Here is a 21,657-nt window from a genome sequence, read left to right as displayed (position 1 = left end):
TGCACAGATTGTAGTCTTCCAGTTAGGAAGTCGCGGATCCAATTGCAGAGGGAGGTACAGAGGCCCAGGTTCAGCAACTTCTCAATCAGAATTGTGAGAGTGATGGTGTTAAATGCTGAGTTATAGTCGATGAACAGCATCCTGACACAGGTGTTTCTGTTGTCCAGGTGGCCTAAAGCCATGTGGAGAGCCATTGAGATTGCATCTGCCATTGACCAATTGTGGTGATAGGCAAATTGCAATGGGCCCTGGTCCTTACTGAGGCAGGAGTTCAGTCTGGTCATGACCAACCTCTCAAAATATTTCATCACTGTAGATATGCGTGCTACAGGGCGATAGTCATTTAGGCAGCTCACATTATTCTTCTTAGGCACTGGTATAATTGTTGCCTTTTTGAAGCAAGTGGGAACTTCCGCCCGTAGCAGTGAGAGGTTGAAAATGTCCTTGAATACTCCCACTAGTTGGTTGGCACAGGTTTTCAGAGCCTTACCAGGTACTCCATCACTCTCGAGGATTCACTCTCTTTAAAGACAACCTAACATCGGCCTCTGAGACAGAGATCACAGGGTCAGCAGGTGCAGCAGGGATCTTCACAGCTGTAGTTGTGTTCTCCCTTTCAAAGCGGGCATAGAAGGCATTGAGTTCATCTGGTAGCGAAACATCGCTGCCATTCAGGCTATTGGGTTTCGCTTTGTAAGAAGTAATGTCCTGCAGACCCTGTCAGAGCTGCCGTGCATCCGATAAGCAATAAGTACTGAGAACCCAAAATGAAGAGTCCTTGGAAGTGAGTCCACAGGTTTGGGAGCATTTCAGTGTTGGGGCAACTGAAGTTAACCCCTTTCATTCTAGAGCCTGATGGTTCTTCCCAAACCTGGTGGTGTGGGTTCTGAGACTTCTGTACTTTCTTCCTGATGGCAGCAGTGGCAAGAGAGTATGTCCAGGTGGTAGGAGTCCCTGATGATGGATGCTGCTTTCCCACGACAATGTTTCATGTAGATGAGCTCGATGGTGGGGAGGGCTTTACCTGTGATGGGCTGGGCCATGTCCACTGCTTTTTGTAGGATTTTCCCTTCAAGGGCATTGGTGTTCCCATACCAGGCTGTGATGCAGCCAGTCAATACACTCTCCACCACACATCTATAGAAGTTTGTCAAAGTTTTGGATGTCATGCTAAGTCTTTTGAAACTCCTAAGGAAGCAGAGGCACTTACTTCGTAATTGCACTGTCGTGCTGGGCCCAGGACAGATCCTCTGCAATGACAGCAACGAGGAATTTAACATTGCTACCACTCTCCACCTCTGATTCTGCAATCAACCAGCACACCCAAGGATGTGAGGATGTCGCCGAGTGCGGACACAGAAGTGTGGCCACGCATTCCAACGCCAACACAGCGTGCCCACAATGTTCAGCAGAGCAATGTGCAAAGGGGCAGATGGAGTGGGTGGAGGAGGAGGAAGGGCTGGGTGATGGACTCTGGGTACACCAGAAAGAGAAAGAAAAGGAACCGAGGGGAAGAAGTTACCATAATCTGGCGAATTCAGTGTTCGAGTCACTGGCCGTGCAGACCAGCAGGCTTTGTAGACGGAGTCCGGGACCCTGGCTTTCCTGCCCTCATCTCGTTCCCCCACCCCCACACCTCAGGGTCAAAGGCACGGAGGGTAACGTGGTTCCAGGGCTGAAGGCAGCTCCTTCAGCACAACAGAGGACAGGTCCTGATCCTGCCCGTGCACAGCTACTGACTGGCGATCTCTTTGTGTTCTGTTAAAGTCATGGACATTACAGACATGATCGGTGGGAGGATTGACGACGAGGAGAAGCAGCACTTTATTCCCTTCCAACAGTGAGTATTACATCTTGTCATCCGCTCACAAAACAGATCACTGCCTCCTCAATCATTGGTTCAGATCTCACCAGGTTCTCATTGGTTCACATCTCACCAGCTCCTCATTCATTGGCTCACATCTCACCAGCTCCTGATTCATTGGTTCACATCACACCAGCTCCTCATTCGTTGGCTCACATCTCACCAGCTCCTCAGTCATTGGTTCACATCTCACCAGGTTCTCACTCATTGACTCACATCTCACCAGCTCCTCATTCATTGATTCACATCACACCAGCTCATCATTCATTGGCTCACATCTCACCAGCTCCTCATTCATGGGCTCACATCTCACCAGCTCCTCATTCATTGGTTCACATCTCAACAGCTCATCATTCATTGGCTCACATCTCACCAGCTCCTCATTCATGGGCTCACATCTCACCAGCTCCTCATTCATTGGTTCACATCTCACCAGCTCCTCATTCATTGGTTCACATCTCACCAGCTCATCATTCATTGGTTCACATCTCACCAGCTCATCATTCATTGGTTCACATCTCACCAGCTCATCATTCATTGGTTCACATCACATCAGCTCATCATTCATTGGTTCACATCTCACCAGCTCCTCATTCGTTGGTTCACATCACACCAGCTCATCATTCATTGGTTCACATCTCACCAGCTCCTCATTCATTGGTTAATATCTCACTGGTTCATCAATGATTGGTTCATTTCTCAATTTGGAAGGGGTGTAACACTGTGAGATGGATGGTGATGAGTGTCAGGGGGATAGAGTCAGATTGTAGGATTGAGCATTTCAGTGGCAGATGAAATTTAATGCTGAAAAGCTGAATTTATGATAGGAAGAGTGAGGAGAGGTGATATAAACTAAAGGGCAAAATTCAAAAAGGGATCCAGGAATGGAGGGGTCTTGGGGTAGATATGCACAGTTCATTGAAAGTGCATGATATTGTAGAACATAAAACATTACAGCACAGTACAGGCCCTTCACTCCATGCTGTGCCGGCCATTTAATCTACTCCAAGATCAACCTGATGCTTTCTTCCCACATAATCCTCCATTTTTCCTTCATCTGTGTGCCTATCCATGATCCCTACTGTATCTGACCCTACCACCACCCCCGGCAATGCACTCTCCCCTCTCTATGTAAAAAACCTACTGCTGATATCCCCTCCCCCAAACATTCCTCCAGTCAGCGTAAAGTTATGCCCCTTCCTATTAGTGATTTCCACCCTGGTCTTTGGGCTTTATAAGAAAACCTTCCTGAGGCTGGCTCAGCTACAACTGCAGTCTTTTGTCCAGTTTTGGTAGCACAAGACCCTCAAGCCTCTTCCCAGAGAATTTATATTCTTTCAAAATAATTTACAGGGATGAGATCTTTTGGTTATGTGGAAAAGGAGGAGGTGTGATTGTAGAGCCTGGACAATGTATAAAAGGAATTAACAGGTCCGGGGATCTGAGGGAGAGTGTTTTAAAATTCTGGAGAGGTGCAGAACTAGTTTCACCCAAAGTGCGGGATAAAAGAAGGTGAAATATTTAAGGGGAACCTGAGGGGAGTTTTCTTCATTCAGAGGTGAAAGGTGAAAGATCTTCACTCATAAGTTAAGGGTGAAAGGTGAAGTATTTTAGATTATGAAGGCACGCAGTCCTCTTTTATTGTCATTTAGTAATGCATGCATTAAGAAATGATACAATATTCTTCCGGTGTGATATCACAGAAACACAGGACAGACCAAGACTGAAAAACTAACAAAAACCACATAATTATAACATATAGTTACAACAGTGCAAAGCAATACCGTAACTTGATGAAGAACAGGCCATGGGCACAGTAAAAAAGTTCAAAGTCTCTCGAAAGTCCCGCATCTCACGCAGACGGGGAACCTTAGGGGAATCTTCTTCACTCATAGGTTCAGGGTGAAAGGTGAAGCATTTAAGGGGAACCTTAGGGGAATCTTCTTCACTCATAGGTTAAGGGTGAAAGGTGAAATGTTTAAGGGGAATCTGAGGGGGAACTTCTTCACTCAGAGGGTGATGAGAGTGTGGAACGAGCTGCCAGTGGAAGCAGTGCATGTGGTTTTGATTGTAAAATTTTACGAGGAACTTGGATAGTTAGATAGATACGTTATTGATCCCAAAGGAAATTACAGTGTCACAATAGCATTACAAGTGCACAGATATAAATATTAGAAGTGAAGTAGAAAGAGTAAAAATTAAGTTACCTCAAACAGTCTAATATGAGGGGGGTCATCACTTCTCCGGCTACAGGTTGACTCATTACAGAGCTTAATGGACAAGGGTAAGAATGACCTCATACAGCATCTTTGGAGCAGCACAGTTGTCTTAGTCTATTACTGAAAGTGCTGCTCTGTTCAGCCAAGGTGGTGAGAAACATTGTCCAGAATTTTCCACATGTACAAGTTACTTGGATAGGAGAGGTATGGAGGGTAGTAGGTAGATGGGACTAGGCAGAAAACCAGGCTGGGCTGAAGGTACTCCATCAAGTCCAACAGTACGTCTGTAGAGGTTTGCCGTTATGGCTGGGTGTCCTGGCAGTCTTGTCGTCAAAGGTGCCGCTTGGGATGTTCTGAGTGGATTGATCCCGGTAAGGTGGTGTAGTTCAGCCGGAGGGGGTGCCCCAGCGGCCGCGGATCTACTCTGTGGAGACTCTGCTGTGTTCTGTTCCGCAGGATCGCGATGGAGACGTACATCCGCCAGAGGCAGCTCATCATGTCGCCTCTGCTGACTTCCAGAGTGATCGGCGAGAACGAGCCCTTGACCTCCGTTTTTAACAAAGTTATTGCCGCCAAAGAGGTCAACCACAAAGGCCAAGGTAGGTACTGCAGCCGGCTGTTAGTGGGAAGTCTGGACAGAGAACGGCGTGGGGCTGGGATGGAATGCCACGTCAAATTCAATGGTGCGGCTTCCCAGTAGAGAACTAACGAGGGGTAAAGGGATCAGGGAGTTTCAGAAGGTGCAGGGGTAGTAAGGTTGACAGAGAGGGAACCACTTTCTTTGACCTGAACAACACGCGCAAAGGGCTAGAGGAACTCAGCAGCTCAGGCAGCATCTGTGGAAAGGAATAAACAGTCCACGTTTTGGGCCGAGACCCTTCATCAGGACTGGAAAAGAAGGGGCAGGAAGACTGAATAAACACAGCAGTATTTCTTGCTGTGTCACCCTTTACAATTTCCATCTTCTCTCCCTCCCATTTCTCATGTTGATGTTGATAAACAGTTGCCGTTTTAGGCTTTCGTATCCTGATGAAGGGTCTCAGCTCGAAACATCAGCTGTTTATCCTTCTCCATAGATGCTGCCTGACCTGCTGAGCATTGTGTGTGCGTTGGTCATGATATTCACTATTCTGTTCTCCTTGGGTACTGCTTGTGTGAGGAGTGACTGGCAGACAAGCACAAGTTTTCCACTGTATCTCCCATATGTGCAATAACAAGACAGTTCCAATGTCAAACTCCACGCAGGGAGCAGCTGAGTGAATGACAGAACCCCGGTTTCTGGAGCTCCCGCGTGTAAGAGAGCATAGGTTAAGGGTGAAAGGTCAGAGGGTGGGACGAGCTACCAGTGGAAGTGACGGATATGGGTTTGATTTCAACATTGAAGAGAAGTTTGGATAGGTACGTAGATGGGAGGGGTTTGAAGAGCTATAGTCCAGGTATGGGTCGATGGAACTAGGCAGAATAATAGTTTGTGCCAGACTAGTTGGGCCGGAGAACCTGTTTCTATGCTGTATTGCTCTATGGCTCTATGTGGATGTGTCCTGCAACCAAAGGAGTGTTGGAGCTGAGGAAATTTGTGAAGCAGAAAGTGTTAAATCACGTCAGGGAAGTGGGAGGAGGGTGATGGGTTGAGTAAGTGGGCTTCCGGAGAATGGGGACAAGTTCAGAGACGGAGTAAGTTGTTCTGGTGCACACAACCTGGATAACATGTGTCTTTCCCCAATGTTAACCCCTCGGGTCTGACCCAGGCCTCTGGGTCTCGATGAAGCTCCTTCCTGGTGACATCCAGCAGGTCCACAAGGACTTCCCACACTTGGTTGACAGGTCGACGGCAGTGGTCCGGAAAATGGGATTCCCAGAAATCGTTCTTCCAGGTGAGGGCGCCTGTGACCGGGGTGGAGGTGGGGGGGGGGGGGGGGGGGGTCTTCGTTGTAAGTCCTCTCATTCCATGCTTAGTATAGCCTGCAATAAGCGAGATCTGGGACAGTGCTGGGTGCACATACCCTGGGGTGTTCATGCTCGGGGCATGCGCCAGAGTATGAGAGGGTGTACACTGGGATACGCAATAATCTGGGTGCCCACACCGAACACATGCTAGGGTCCGCTGGCCTTGGGTATGAGGTAAGTTACGTAAGCCCTGGGTACGCGCCAAATTATGTGAGCTCGAGTGTGTGCTGGGATACGCTAGCCCTGGATGTGCGCTGAGTTACGTGAACTCTGAGCATACGCTGGCCCTGGGTGCATGCTCTGATACACGAGCACTAGGCTTGCGCTAGGGTACGCTGGCCCAGGGTGCACGCTCCGATACACGAACACTAGGCTTGCGCTAGGGTACGCTGGCCCTGGGTGCACGCTCCGACACACGAGCACTAGGCTTGCGCTAGGGTACGCTGGCCCTGAGGACTCACCAGCGTGGGGGTGGATGTGCGACGGGATGCGCACGTACCGGGTTATGTGAGACCCATGCACGCATCTCTGTATGTGCGGTGATGGGCTTCGTCTGCACGGAGAGGGACCACGCCCCCGATAAGTTGTGATGACGTCCGCCCTTCACCCGTCCCCCCACCCGCTTTTCGTTCCAGGCGACGTCCGAAATGATATCTACATCACCCTGGTGCAAGGGGAATTCGATAAGGGGAAGAAGAAAACTCCAAAGAACGTCGAGGTGACCATGGGGGTGTACGACGAGGATGGTAATCGGATCGAGGTACAGTGCGAGAGTTGGGTACCTGAGTCACCCCCTCTTCCTTATCCATCGTCCACCCCGCAGGGAAGGAAAGGACAGCTAAGCACCAGTGTGATGGTCCCACAGAGAACAGCGACACGCCCTTCTGCCGATCATGTTTGTGTTGACCATGATACTGAGCCAAACTAATCCCATCCAACTTCACATGATCTATATCTCTGCCCGTTCATGTCGCTGTCTTAATAACCTCTTAATATACCTACTCCACCACCTTCCCAAGCAGCACATTCCAGGCATCCACCACTTTTTGTGTAAAAATAAAGCTTTCCCACACGTCTCCTTTAAATTTCCCCTCTTCTCACCTTAAGTTTAGGCCCTCTATTGTTCCTCCCACTTTGGCAAAAAAGTTTTAACTGTCTACTCTTTCAAAGTTCAAAGTAAATGTATTATCAAACTAATACATGACACCATGTACAACCCTGGGATTCATTTCCTTGTGGGTATTCATAGTAGATACAAAGAAAGACAATAGAATCGTTGAAAGTTTACACACAAAGACTGACAAACAACCAATGTTGAAAAGAGTCATAACCGCAAACACGAGGAATTCTGCAGATGCTGGAAATTCAAGCAACACACATCAAAGTTGCTGGTGAGCGCAGCAGGCCAGGCAGCATCTCTAGCAAGCGATACAGTCGACTTTCTCGGCCCGAAACGTCGACTGTACCTCTTCCTAGAGATGCTGCCTGGCCTGCTGAACTCACCAGCACTTCGATGTGTGTTGAAAAGAGTCATGCTCTCTTCTCTCTGTTGCTATCAGGAAGAAAGTACAGGAGCCTCAGGACCCACACCACCTGGTTCAGGAGCAGTTATTATCCCTCAACCAACAGGGTCTTGAACCAAAGGGGATAACTTCACTCAACTTCACTCGTCCCATCACTGCAAAGTTCCTGCAACCTATGGACTCACTTTCACTGCCCATGAGCGGAGAGTAAGATCGAAGAATCCCCTCGGGAGGTGGGGAGTAACTGGGGGCAATATGGAAGGAGATGTTAGGTTGTTCACAGAAGAATCCCATGCTAGAGTTGACCGTCTGTGCTATCCTTGTCTGAGGTGTACCGGACCGATTCCTCATCGACAGGACTGTCATGTCAGGAGACATCAAGCCAACCTGAGTTCACTCGGGTTTCGGATCATCAAACAGTACAACACAGGAAGGGGTCCTTTGACCCATGCTGACCAAGGTGCCCATGTCTGCTGGTCCCAATTGTCCAAATCCCACTGAAACTTTCCCATGATTCGTTTGTTCCTTATGTGTTGTGTCGTATGACATGGGTGATCATGGTCTTTCCATGACCTTGATCGCTCTTGGCAAATTTTCTACAGAAGAGCTTTGCCATTGCCGCCTTCTGGGCAGTGTCTTTACAAGACAGATGACCCCAGCCATTATCAATACTCTTCAGAGATTGTCTGCCTGGCATCAGTGGTCACATAACCAGGACTTGTGATGTGCACCAGCTGCTCATACGACCATCCACCACCTGCTCCCGTGGGTTCACATGACCCTGTTCGGGGGGCTAAGCAGGTGCTACACCTTGCCCGAGGGTGACCTGCAGGCTAGCGGAGGGAAGGACACATTACACCTCCTTTGGTAGAGACGCATCTCCGCCTTGCCACCCAGTTTCCATGATTAAACTAGTAATCAAAAGCCTAACTGAACTAATCCCTTCTGTCTATACAACGTCCATGTCCTTCCATTCTCTGCAATTCATGTGCCCATCTAAGAACTTCTTAACCGTTCCATTGTGCTTGCCTCTGCCGTCACCACGGTAGAACATTCCAGGCACCCACCACTGTCGGTATGTAAAGCTAAAATGCCCTGCATGTCTCCTTTGAACTTCCTCTCTCTCACCTAAAATGCACAGCCTCTCGTCTTAGACATTTTGACCCTGAGAGAAAGATATCAGCTGTCTACTCTTATCTGTGCTTTTAGTAATCTTATATGCCTCTATCAGATCTCCCCCAGTCTCTGCCAATCCAGAGAAAACAACCCAAGGTTGTCCAAACTTACAACATTTTGAACGGATTCAACAGACTGATATGGGAATGACCTTCCCTCTGGCTGGAGGGTCTAGAAACAGGGCTCAGTGTATCAGGACACAGAGCAAAAGAATGAGGAGAAGTTTCTTCACTCAGAGGATGGAGAAGCAGAGAGGGGATGAACCACCACTCTGTGAAAAATGCAGGACATCAGTTTGTTAAAAGTATAAATCTTATAAAAGTATTATTTTTTTAAAAATGGTGGTTCCAACAGGGCCAAAGTCTCCCAGTGCTAGAGCGAAGAAGGTAGCTACATTCCTAAACACGAAAATTATTAAAAAGTCTGAGAGGGAGAGTAGGAAAAGAACATTAGGATAGAGTCATGGTTGCATAGCAAAGGGCAGAATGACCTGTTCTGGCCCTGACATTTGTGATCTGGGAGGAATTTGACAGAGTTCCATTCTCTCAGGATCAGATTCATATTCCATCCACTCATCCGTCCATCCACCCATCCTTCCATCCTCCCATTCATCCTCCTATCCATCCATTCACCCATCCGTCCATCTGTCCATCCTCCCATCCATCCTCCCGTCCATCCTCCTATCCATCCATCCTCCCGTCCATACTCCCATCCATCCATCCTCCCGTCCATCCTCCCATCCATCCATCCTCCCATCCATCCTTCCATCCATCCTCCCATCCATCCTCCCATCTGTCCTCCCATCCATCCTCCCATCCATCCATCCTCCCATCCGTCCTCCCATCCATCCTTCCATCCATCCATCCATCCATCCATCCATCCATCCATCCATCCATCCTCCCATCTATCCATCCATCCTCCCATCCATCCTCCCATCTATCCATCCATCCTCCCATCCATCCATCCATCCATCCATCCTCCCATCCATCCATCCTCCCATCCATCCATCCTCCCATCCATTCATCCATCCATCCATCCTCCCATCTATCCATCCTCCCGTCCATCCTCCCATCCATCCATCCATCCTCCCATCCATCCTCCCATCCATCCATCCATCCATCCTCCCATCAATCCTCCCATCCATCCTCCCATCCATCCATCCATCCTCCCATCCATCCATCCTCCCATCCATCCTCCCATCCTCCCATCCATCCATCCTCCCATCCATCCTCCCATCCATCCTCCCATCCTCCCATCCATCCATCCATCCATCCTCCCATCTATCCTCCCATCCTCCCATCCATCCTCCCATCCTCCCATCCATCCTCCCATCCTCCCATCCATCCTCCCATCCTCCCATCCATCCATCCATCCATCCATCCTCCCATCCTCCCATCCATCCATCCTCCCATCCTCCCATCCATCCATCCTCCCATCCTCCCATCCATCCATCCTCCCAACCTCCCATCCATCCATCCTCCCATCCTCCCATCCATCCATCCTCCCATCCATCCATCCTCCCATCCTCCCATCCATCCATTCTCCCATCCATCCATCCTCCCATCCTCCCATCCATCCATTCTCCCATCCATCCTCCCATCCATCCACCCATCCATCCATCCGTCCTCCCATCCTCCCATCCATCCTCCCATCCATCCTTCCATCCATCCTCCCATCCGTCCATCCTCCTGTCCATCCATCCATCCTCCCATCCATCGTCCCATCCTCCCATCCTCCCATCCATCCATCCATCCTCCCATCCTCCCATCCATCCTCCCATCCTCCCATCCATCCTCCCATCTATCCATCCTCCCATCTATCCATCCTCCCGTCCATCCTCCCATCTATCCATCCATCCTCCCATCCATCCTCCTATCCTCCCATCCTCCCATCCTCCCATCTATCCATCCATTCTTCCATCCATTTTTCCATCCATTCTCCTATCCATCCTCCCATCCATCCATCCTCCCTCCCATCCATCCATCATCCCATCCATCCATCCTCCCATCCATCCTCCCATCCATCCATCCTCCCACCCATTCATCCTCCCGTCCATCCATCCATTCTCCCGTCCATCCATCCATCCTCCCATCCATCCGTCCATCCTCCCATCCATCCATCCTCCCATCCTCCCATCCATCCATCCTCCCATCCGTCCATCCTCCCACCCGTCCATCCTCCCATCCATCCATCCTCCCACCCATCCATCCTCCCATCCATCCTTCCATCCATCCATCCTCCTATCCATCCTTCCATCCATCCATCCTCCCATCCATCCATCCTCCCATGCATCCATCCTCCCATCCATCTATCCATCCATGCATCCATCTTCCCGTCCATCCTTCCATCCATTCATCCTTACATCCATCCATCCATCCATCCTCCCTCCCGTCCATCCTCCCTCCCGTCCATCCTCCCTCCCGTCCATCCTCCCATCCGTCCATCCTCCCATCCATCCATCCATCCATCCTCCCATCCATCCATCCATCCTCCCATCCATCCTTCCATCCATCCATCCTCCCATCCATCTGTCCATCCATCCTCCCGTCCATCCATCCTCCTATCCATCCACCCGTCCATCCATCCTCCCATCCATCTGTTTATCCATCCATCCATCCTCCCGTCCATCCATCCATTCATCCTTACATCCATCCATCCATCCTCCCTCCCATCCATCCTCCCATCCGTCCATCCTCCCGTCCATCCTCCCATCCATCTGTCCTTCCATCCATCCATCCTCCCATCCGTCCTTCCATCCATCCTCCCATCCGTTCTTCCATCCATCCATCCATCCATCCTCCCATCCATCCATCCTCCCATCCGTCCTTCCATCCATCCATCCTCCCATCCATCCATCCTCCCTCCCATTCATCCTCCTATCCATCCATTCACCCATCCGTCCATCTGTCCATCCTCTGTCCATCCTCCCGTCCATCCTCCCGTCCATCCTCCCGTCCATCCTCCCATCCATCCTCACATCCATCCATCCATCCATCCATCCTCCCGTCCATCCTGCCATCCACCCATCCTCCTATCCATCCATCCTCCCACCCATCTACCCGTACATCCTTCCATCCATCCACCCACTTCCAGTCCCTGGCCCGGACTCCCTGACAACTGACCACCATTCTTCCCACAGAAGGCCATCTTCCCGGGAGCAGGCTACGAGGGAATTTCGGAATACAAGTCGGTTATCTACTACCAGCTGAAGCAGCCATTTTGGTACGAGACGGTGAAGGTGGGTTATTTCTCTACCAACGTCATTACTGGTGTTAGACAGTGGAACTTTTGTTTTACTGTATTCCCCCAGATAAAAAGCAGGAAATACCCAAATCACTGCCCTGCTAGTGTGCCAGCCTGCAGTGTGAGTTCATGGCCCACTCAGGCCCAGTACGGACCCTGGGTGGTACTGAGAGGGTGCTGCACATTTGGGATGGGTTCCTTTCAGATTGGGTGTTGAACCCAGGCCTCATGCCCCACTAGGTTCGTAAGAAGTCACATCACTCAGACCCGAGTACAGACCTTGGTGTGGTACTAAGAGGGTGCTGCACAGTTGGAGCGGGTGCTTCTCAGATTGGACGTTGAACCTAGACCTCAACATGTTGCTGTTTGTGGGAATTGCTCTACTCAAGTTGCCAACTGTTTGGGCCTTCCCCCTCCCCCATCCCTCTCCCTCTCCCAATCCCTCTCTCCCTCTCCCCCTCCCCCCTTGGGGAAGTCCAGCGTTGGGTTCACTTTGTTTGTGGTTGCTGTTGGAGAAGGCTTAAAGGTTAAAGTTTAAAGATTTATTTGTCACACGTACATCAAAACATACAGTGAAATGTGTCATTTGATTCAATGACCAACAGACCGAGGATGTGCTGCGGTCAGCCCACAAGTGTTGCCGTGTTTCCGGTGTCAACATAGCATGCCTTAACAATTTACTAATACTAGCCGGTATGTGGGAGGAAACCAGAGCACCCGGAGGAAACCCACGGGGAGAACGTACAAACTCCTTACAGGCATTGACACTACAAGGCGTTTCGCTAACCACTACAGTACTATGCCTGGTCCCTCTTCAGGGGCCTGGTCTGAGTCAGAGGCCCACACTGGGACAATGGGCATGGACTAGGAGTTGAAGATCCTTCCCTCCCTTACAGCTGGTGCTCTATAAGACTGACACCTTCAGGATGGTGGGAGGGTAATGAGGAAGGTTGGTGGGAGGTGGGGGGAGTTCATTGAATCCTACAATATGAAAGTAGGGTCTTTGGCTCACCTAGTCTATCCCAACCAAGATTCCCATCCAAGTTAGCCCAATTTGCTCACATTTGGACGAAATCCCTCCAAACCTTTCCTATCCACTTACCAGTCCAAGTACCTTTTGAATATGAATGTACCTATTGACACCTGCCTGAACAACTGGCAGCTCATTCCATAAACAGACCAACCCCCGAGCTCCCTCATTCTCCTCCCACCATCCTAAAGGTGATACACAGACCAACATCTGGGTGAAAAAAATTGCCGCTCAGTTTCCTGTTAAATCTCTTCCCTCTCACCTTAAACCTGATTAACTGAGGCATTGAGTTCAAAAGTCAAGAGGTTATGTTGCGACTTTATAGAACTGTGGTTAGGCCACATATAGAAACATAGAAAATAGGTGCAGGAGTAGGCTATTTGGCCCTTCGAGCCTGCACCGCCATTCAGTATGATCATGGCTGATCATCCAACTCAGAACCCTGTACCAGCCTTCCCTCCATACCCCCTGATCCCTTTAGCCACAAGGGCCATATCTAACTCCCTCTTAAATATAGCCAATGAACTGGCCTCAACTGTTTCCTGTAAATCTGGGATATTGCTTACCGTTCTGGTCACCCCGCTGTAGGAAGGATGTTAAGACTTTGGAGTTGGGCGCAGAAGTGGTTTACCAGAATGTTGCCTGGTTTAGAGGGCATGTGCTGTTATGAGAGACTGGATAAACTTGGGTTATTTTCTCTGGAGCAGCGGAGGCTGAGGGGAGATCTGATGGAGGTTTATAAGATTATGAGACACATAGATAGAGTGGACAGGGAGTATCTGTTTCCCAGGGTTGAAACCAGAGGGCATGCATTGAAGGTGAGAGGGGGTAGGTTCAAAGGGGATGTGAGGGGTAAGTATTTTGCCCAGAGAGTCGTTGATGCCTGGAATGTGCTGCATGGTACGGTGGAAGAGGCAAATACATTGAAGGCTTTTAAGGGATGTTTAGATAGGCGCGTGAGCATGAGGAAGATGGAGGGATATGGACATTGTATAGGTAGGAGAGGGGTTAGTGTTTGGGGTTTTTGATTTGCTTTTAGCTGGTTTAGCATAACATTGTGGGCTGCAGGACCTGTTCATGTCCTGTACCCACTATGTCCTGTACCCCCTATGTCCTGTACCCCCTATGTCCTGTACCCCCTGTGTCCTGTACCCCCTATGTCCTGTACCCACTATGTCCTGTACCCCCTATGTCCTGTACCCACTATGTCCTGTACCCACTATGTCCTGTACCCCCTGTGTCCTGTACCCCCTATGTCCTGTACCCCCTGTGTCCTGTACCCCCTGTGTCCTGTACCCCCTATGTCCTGTACCCACTATGTCCTGTACCCCCTATGTCCTGTACCCCCTATGTCCTGTAACCCCTATGTCCTGTAACCCCTATGTCCTGTACCCACTATGTCCTGTACCCCCTATGTCCTGTACCCCCTATGTCCTGTACCCACTATGTCCTGTACCCACTATGTCCTGTACCCACTAGTTATTGATTCCCCCGGGAATAAGATCCTGTCTGTGCCCCTCATGATTTTATACACCTCAACTCCGCTCCAACGAATAAAGTCAGAATCAGGCTTAGGGGGAAGAAACTGTTCCTGAATCATTGTCTTCAGGCTCCTGCACCTCCTCCCTGATGGTAGTGATGAGAAGGCAGCATGGCCTGGGTGGTGAGCATCCTTAATGATGGATGCCACCTTTTTGAGGCATTGCTCCTGAAGATGTTTGGGATGTTGGGGAGGATGTTGCCCATGATGTTCAGCCTTTTTCTGTAACTCCGTTCGTCGAGTCCTTCCAGCATAATATCAGGAGGGGAGAAGGGAGGTACAGCTACTGAATGGTAGAGTGGTTGTGCAGAGGATGTTTCCTATAGTATGAGAATCTAGGACCAGACGGCACAGCCTTAGAATAGAAGGATGTCCATTTAGAACAGAGATGAGGATTTCTTTAGCCAGAGGGTGGTGAATCTGTGGAATTCATTGCCACAGATAGTTATGGAGGCCAGGTCATTGGGTGTATTTAAAGTGGAGGTTGATAGGTTCTTGGTTAGTCAGGGCATCGAAGTTTATGGGGAGAAAGGGGTTGAGAGGAAAGTAAATCAGCCATGATCGAATTGCTGAGCAGACTCAATGGGCCGAATGGCCTGATTCTGTTCCTGGGAGGAGAAAGGAGGGAGGGGGACAAGATGTGGTACCCAGCTGACTCAATGGTTTGTCTCTTAAGGTGGCCATTGCGATCGAAGACGTCCACCACTGTCACCTGCGCTTCACCTTCCGGCACCGCTCTTCGCAGGAGTGTAAGTCGCTCACTTCGTGGGGGGTGGGGGGTGGGGGGTGGGGGGGAGAACAGAGGTACAAAACAAAGCCAGCCGTTGAAAACTTCCTGAACCTTTTCCAGGGTTTTAAAGATTAGCATTTTAATTGTCACACGTGCATTGAAGCACAAAGTGAAAAGGCATCAACGACCAGCACAGTCCAAGGATGTGCTGGGGGCAGCCCGCAAGGGTTGCCTTGCTTCTGGCATCTGTGCACAGCTTACTAACCCTAACCGGTACGCCTTTGCAGTGCAGGAAGAAACAGAAGCAATCAGAGGAAGCCTGATCGGTCTCCGGGAGAATGTACAAGCTCCTAACAGACAGTGGCTGGAATTGAACCCCGATTCTGAATTCTGTTTTCTTTTTACTCCCTCGACGTCGTTATGTATGGAACAATCAGTCTGGATGAAACGCAAACGAAACCTTCTCACTGTATCTCTGTAGGCGTGACTGTGCCAAACCAATACCATTCACAAGAGGTAATCGATGAAAAATCTGCAGGAGGAAATAGGAATTGTCTTTACTTGTGAATGAAGTGCAGAGAGAGAGAGCACGTGTATCTTGTTGCGTTGGGCTTGTCCCTTTGATACATTGCCTGTGTTTGCAGCGAAAGACAAGTCCGAGAAGCTCTTTGGGATGGCGTTCGTGAAGTTAATGAAGTCCGATGGCACCACACTCCGCGACGGAAAGCATGACTTGATCGTCTTTAAGGTAGGCAGGAGAAGTTTGGCGGCTTCACAAGTACTGGCAAATGACACGGCCGTATGGTCATCAATGGAAACAGGCCATTCAGCCCACCGTGTCCTCAGTACTCATCCCACCCTCCTGCAATCTGAATCAGGTTCATTTTCCCTTTCACGGGAGATTCTGCAGAGGCTGGAAATCCAGAGCAACACACACAAAATGCTGGAGGAACTCGCAGGTCAGGCAGCATCTATGGGGAAGAATTTACAGGTTTCAGGCCGAGACCCTTCATCAGGACTGGAAAGGAAAGGGGAAGGAGCCAGAATGAAAAAGATGGGGAAGGGGGAAGGAGTATAGGTGACAGGTGAGACCAGGTGAGAGGGTAGGTGGGTGGGTGGGGGAGGGGGAGGAGGATAGCTGGCAGGTGACAGGTGAGACCAGGTGAGAGGGAAGGTGGGTGGGGAAAGGGAGAGGGAGGGCAAGCTGGCAGGTGACAGGTGAGACCAGATGAGAGGATAGGTGGGTGGGTGGGGGAAGGGGCAAGGAGGGCAAGCTGGCAGGTGACAGGTGAGACCAGGTGAGAGGGAAGGTGGGTGGGTGGATAAACTAAGAAGATGGTGGAGGGGAAATAGTGGAAGAGGTAAAGGGTTGAAGAAGGAGGAATCTGACAGGAGGGGTGAGTGTACCATGGGAGGAAAGGAAGGAGGGAGGGGCACTGGAGGAGATGATGGGCAGCTGAGGAGAAGAGAGGGGGTTGAAAGTGGAGCCAGAATGGGAAATGGAAAAAGAGAGAATGGGGAGGAGAAATTACTACAAGTTAGAGAAATCAGTGTTCATCCCATCGGGATGGAGTCTATCTATACAGAGTATGAGGTGTTGCTCCTTCAACCTGAGTGTGGCTTCATCATGGCAGTAGAGGAGACCATGGACTAACGTGTCAGAATGGTTTCCATTCTCCATACTGGGTTCCTTCTTGCCCCTTCTCTTCTTACGTGCCGATCATCTCCCCCCAGTACCCTTCCTCCTTCCCTTCTCCCGTGGTCCACTGTCCTCTCCTGTTAGATCCCTTCTTCAGCCCGTTACCTCTTCACTTATCACCTTCCAGTGTCTTACTTCATCCCTCCTCCCCCACTCACCCACCTTCCCATTCACCTGGTCTCACCTCTCATCAGCCAGTTTGTACTTCCCCCCTCCCCCACCCTCGTTCTGGCTTGTTCCTCGTCGTTTCCAGGTCCCCATGAAGGGCCTTGCCCCAAAATGGCGACTGTTTATCTGTCTCCACGGATGCCGCCTGACCTGCTGAGTTCCTCCAGCATTTTGCGTGAGTTGCTCTGAATTATTTCCACAGTTGTTTTGCGACAGCGGTACTATGCAAACGTAAAAGTTACTACAAGTTACAAAAACAAGTAAAGCGTTCAAAAGAGGAATAAGGAGGCAGTTTTCATGGACCATTCAGAAATCTAATGGTGGAGGGGAAGAACCTGTTCCAAAAACATAGAGTGTGGGTCTTCGAGCTCCTGTACCTCCTCCCTGATGGTAGCAATGGGAAGAGGGCACGTCCTGGGTGATGGGGTCCTTCATGATGGACACCAACTTGGTGAGACATCACCTTTTGACGATGTCCTGGATGGAGCCCGTGATGGAGCGAGCTGGGTTTACAGCCCTCTGCAGCTTTTTCCAGTCCTTTCCATTGGCCCCTCCACACCAGAGACTGATGCAGCCAGACAAAATGCTCTACAAGTACATAAATATGTGTGAAAAATTTAATACGTGGAGCAAACATCATGAAATAGTGTCCATGGGTTCATTGTCCATTCAGAAATCTGATGGCGGAGGGGAAGAAGCTGTTCCTGAAACATTGAGTGTGGGTCTTCAGGCTCCTGTACCTCCTCAACAGGAAGAGAGCATGTCCTGGGTGGTGGGGGTCCTTTGTGCCCAGGGGTTTCCAACCTGGGATCCCCGGACTTCTCGGTCAATGGTAAGGCTCCATGGCGTAAAAAAGGTTGGAAACTTCTGTTAGTGACAGATGATTCAGATGCAGATTTATTAGTCACTTGTACTTTGAAACGTGCAGCCCTTTGCATGCAGCACCTTGTGAGGGTGCCCTTGATGGGGGGAATGGTCCACATACTTGCGAACTTTTGTAAGAGTCTCTTCTTCCACCACCTCCTCAGTCAGTGTCTTCCAGGTTCCAACCATTGTCTGGCTTTAATAAAAGCTGCCTCAGATCAGATTAATCGTCTCTGAACAAGGTCACACCAAACATCTCTATCAATCTTTGCCTGTCCAATTTAAAACTGTCCCTCAGATTTTGTACCGATGATGTCATTCTCACTGCCCTGTAATTTCCTGGTTTGTCTCTGCTTCCCTTTTTAAAATGAAGATTTACTGTGCCCCAGGCACCTCGCTGCAGGTGTGGCCCAGAAGTCGCTCCAGAGTGTGGTGACCAGAACTGAGCACTGTATTCCGAGTGAGGTGTAACCAGCCATCTGATTCCGGGCTCCTGTTTCCTGCCTCACAGCTGGGTGATGGAGTCACCCCTCTCAGAAGCAGACCCCTTGGCCCAGATGCTTCATTCTGACCAAGGTTTTCCCCATCCAAGTTAGACCCATTTGCCAGTGTTTGGCTCATAAGGGAGGCGCAGATCGAGTGGGCAGCCAAGAAACAAAGAAAACCATGAACGGCGTTCCGAGAAGAGCATCAAACCCACTCCCCACGCGCAAAAAAAGCTGATGAAACACACCAAATGGCAAAGTTTGTTTGGTTTTTTTGGGCGAGGGGAGGGAGGCCTGTACTGTTGTATAGTGTTTGAACTTTTCTTATCCAAGTACCTGTGCGACTGTCTTTTAAAAGTCATTATTGTAGCTGCCTCAGTCACTTCCTCCGGCAGCTCATTCTGCATGCATAACACCCTGTGTGTGTTTAAAAAAAAATGGAGTTCCTCCCCGTTCCTATTAAATCTTTCCCCTCTCACCGCGAACATTCGCTGTTTCGTTTTTGATTCCGCATCCCTGTGTCTTGTTCTGGTTCTGCCTGAACGCCAGAGCACAGCGGCCAAGATGGCTGCTGCCTAATGCTGAGAAGAACCCTCGACGTAGCGGCCCCAGGAACCTCACTGCACATCCGCATCGTACCCCAATGCAGAGTTGTGTGTAGTTCTGGTCACGCACGGAGGCTTTGGAGAGGGTGCAGAAGAGATTCACTGATGTGTTGCCTGGACTAGAGGGTATTCGCAAGAAGGAGAGATTGGACAAATGTGGATTTTTTTCTCTGGAGAGTCGGAGACTGATAGAAGTTTATAGAATTATGAGAGACATAGGTAGCATAGGCTTTTTCTCAGGGTTTGTTTGTTTGTTATGTGCCTTCTCCTATGACGTGTGTGAGCAGGATCTTTCTGCGACCATGACTGTTCTTGGCAAATCTTCCTACAGAAGTGGTTTGTCATTGTCTTCTTCTGGGCAGTGTCTTTACAAGATGGGTGACCCCAGCCATTATCAATACTCTTCAGAGATTGTCTGCCTGGTGTCAGTGGTCACATAACCAGGGCGTGTGATCTGCACCGGCTGCTCGTACGACCATCCACCACCTTCTCCCACGGCTTCACATGACCCTGATCGGGGGCTAAGCAGGTGCTACACCTTGCCCAAGGGTGACCTGCAGGCTAGCGGAGGGAAGGAGCGTCTTACACCAGCCCCCATGGAATTTCTCAGGGTGGAACTGTCCAATACTACAGCTTTACGGTGAGAGAGGAAAAGTTTAAAGGAGATGTGCAGCGCAAGTTCTTTTACACAGAGTAAATTTATTATCAAAATATGTATATGTCACCAAATGCCACCTTGGGGTTCATTTTCTTGCGGACATTCCCAAGAAAATAAGGAAATACAATCAAAATTATGAAAAGCACACAAACAAACAACCAGTGTGAGAAAAAAGACAAACTGTGCAAATACAAAATAAATATTAGTGAGAACATAAGTTGTAGAGTCCTTGAAAGTGAGTGTGTAGGTTGTGGAATCGAGTCAGTGTTGAGGTGAGGGAAGGGAGTGAGGTGCATGCCTGGAACGTGTTGCCAAGAGAACTGGTAGATACACTTACAACCACGGTGTTAGACAGTGAGCGTGGATGCCCCATCTCCAAGGAGTGGTGCATCGCAAAGGCAGCGTCCATCATTTAAGGACCCCCTTCACCCGGGACGTGCCCTCTTCTCATTGCCACCATCAGGAAGGAGCTACAGGAGCCTGAAGGCACACACTCACCAATTCAGGAATAGCTTCTTCCCTTCTGTTATCTAATTTCTGAATGGACATTGAACCCACGATCACTACCTCACTACTTCTTATTTCTATTTTACACCATTTGTTTAATTTAACTGTATACATTGTATATTCTTATTGTAATTTACAGTTTTATTATGTATTGCATTGTACTGCTGCCACAAAGTTAACAAATTTCATGACATGCTGATGATATTAAACCTGATTCTGATTCCTGGGGTCCTCGGACCCCCTTGGTTAATGGTCGGGGTCCATGGCATAAAAAGATTGGGAAGCCCTGCTGTAGAAGGATAGAGACAATGTGTACGTGGGTGGGCTGAGTTTAGAGCAGGGGGTTTCCCAACGTATCTTATGCCGTGGACCAAAACCATTCTGCACGTGGCCCATGGACCCCAAGTTGGGAACCTCCTGGTTTAGATTGTCGTCACGATCAATACAGTTGTGGTGGGCCAATGTTCCTGTTCCTGTTCTGTTCGATGTTCTGCATTCTAACTTTTGACAGAATTGTTCCCAAATGACAAAGACAGTGATCTATGAAATCAATTTGTCGGCAGGGCGATACCAAGAAGGCAGAGGACGCCAAGTGTTACCTCACCCTTCCCGGGACTAAGGAGGAACAGGAGGAGCGAGAGAGCCAGCTCGGGAAAGGGCCACATCATTCTTACGGCTTATCTGTCCTCAAGGACAGTTTCCAGATCTCCACCCTTGTCTGCTCAACGAAGCTTACCCAGAACGGTAATAATTTGGCCAGGGCATGTCGCCAGATGGGGCAGGTCCCAGCAGGCTACAGCCACCCTTCGCTCTCTCTGTCAGTGTTAACTTTTTATGTGGAAGGGAGTGTGGGCCATTTGCCCCCTTGTGTCTATTCCAGCCTCCAGTACCTCACCTCTGCTATCCTGCATTGTCCCACTAATGATTTGACCTTCCCCATGAGAATCCCTTTGAAGTAAGCCTATTCTCCTCGTCTCAGTCCACCCTTTACTCTGAGACACGGGTCCTTGCTTCTTGGCTGCTTGCTGGAAGAAGCATTTCCCTCCCCTGTTGAGGGGGTAGGGGCCCTTCCATCCACCCCTCTCTGGAACTAGTCAATGGCAGGAGAAACTGAATTCCTCTGGTTCTGGCCAGGAGTTCCACTCTCCAGTCAATGGTTGCTGTATTTCTGTGACTGGATTACTGTATCTGGGCATCCTGTGTGGCCCTAAGATGTGGGCAGTCTCCATGCTTACTTCCTGCCCATCTCTATCATCACAGTATCTCATTCCCAGTTGTCTGCTCCAGACTCCAGTGAACTGCAACCTCCAGTGCTGTGTAAAAGGGGAAAAGTAATGTAAGTTCTGCTGCCTGGGATCTCACTTTACTTGAACCCCACCAACAGAAACCTCTCCTTCCT

At 49.6% G+C, this 21,657-nt stretch overlaps 1 protein-coding gene across 3 annotated transcripts in view; it reads left to right on the top strand.

Moving 5' to 3' along the window:
- Positions 1-21,657, top strand: part of dock5 (dedicator of cytokinesis 5) — a 222,736-nt gene that overhangs the window by 109,146 nt on the left and 91,933 nt on the right. For all 3 annotated transcript variants that reach the window (XM_072266712.1, XM_072266714.1, XM_072266713.1), the window contains 8 exons: positions 1,768-1,840; positions 4,540-4,682; positions 5,832-5,957; positions 6,666-6,790; positions 11,869-11,967; positions 15,219-15,291; positions 15,917-16,020; positions 20,822-21,002. In XM_072266712.1, coding sequence (XP_072122813.1) covers positions 1,768-1,840; positions 4,540-4,682; positions 5,832-5,957; positions 6,666-6,790; positions 11,869-11,967; positions 15,219-15,291; positions 15,917-16,020; positions 20,822-21,002 — 924 coding nt within the window. The remainder of the gene's footprint in view (positions 1-1,767; positions 1,841-4,539; positions 4,683-5,831; positions 5,958-6,665; positions 6,791-11,868; positions 11,968-15,218; positions 15,292-15,916; positions 16,021-20,821; positions 21,003-21,657) is intronic.

Source organism: Mobula birostris, chromosome 8 (assembly GCF_030028105.1).
Source record: "Mobula birostris isolate sMobBir1 chromosome 8, sMobBir1.hap1, whole genome shotgun sequence".
NCBI classification, from domain to species: domain Eukaryota; kingdom Metazoa; phylum Chordata; class Chondrichthyes; order Myliobatiformes; family Myliobatidae; genus Mobula; species Mobula birostris.
The sequence above is the reverse complement of the archived record's forward strand: the minus strand, read 5'-3'. Positions and strand labels throughout refer to the sequence as shown.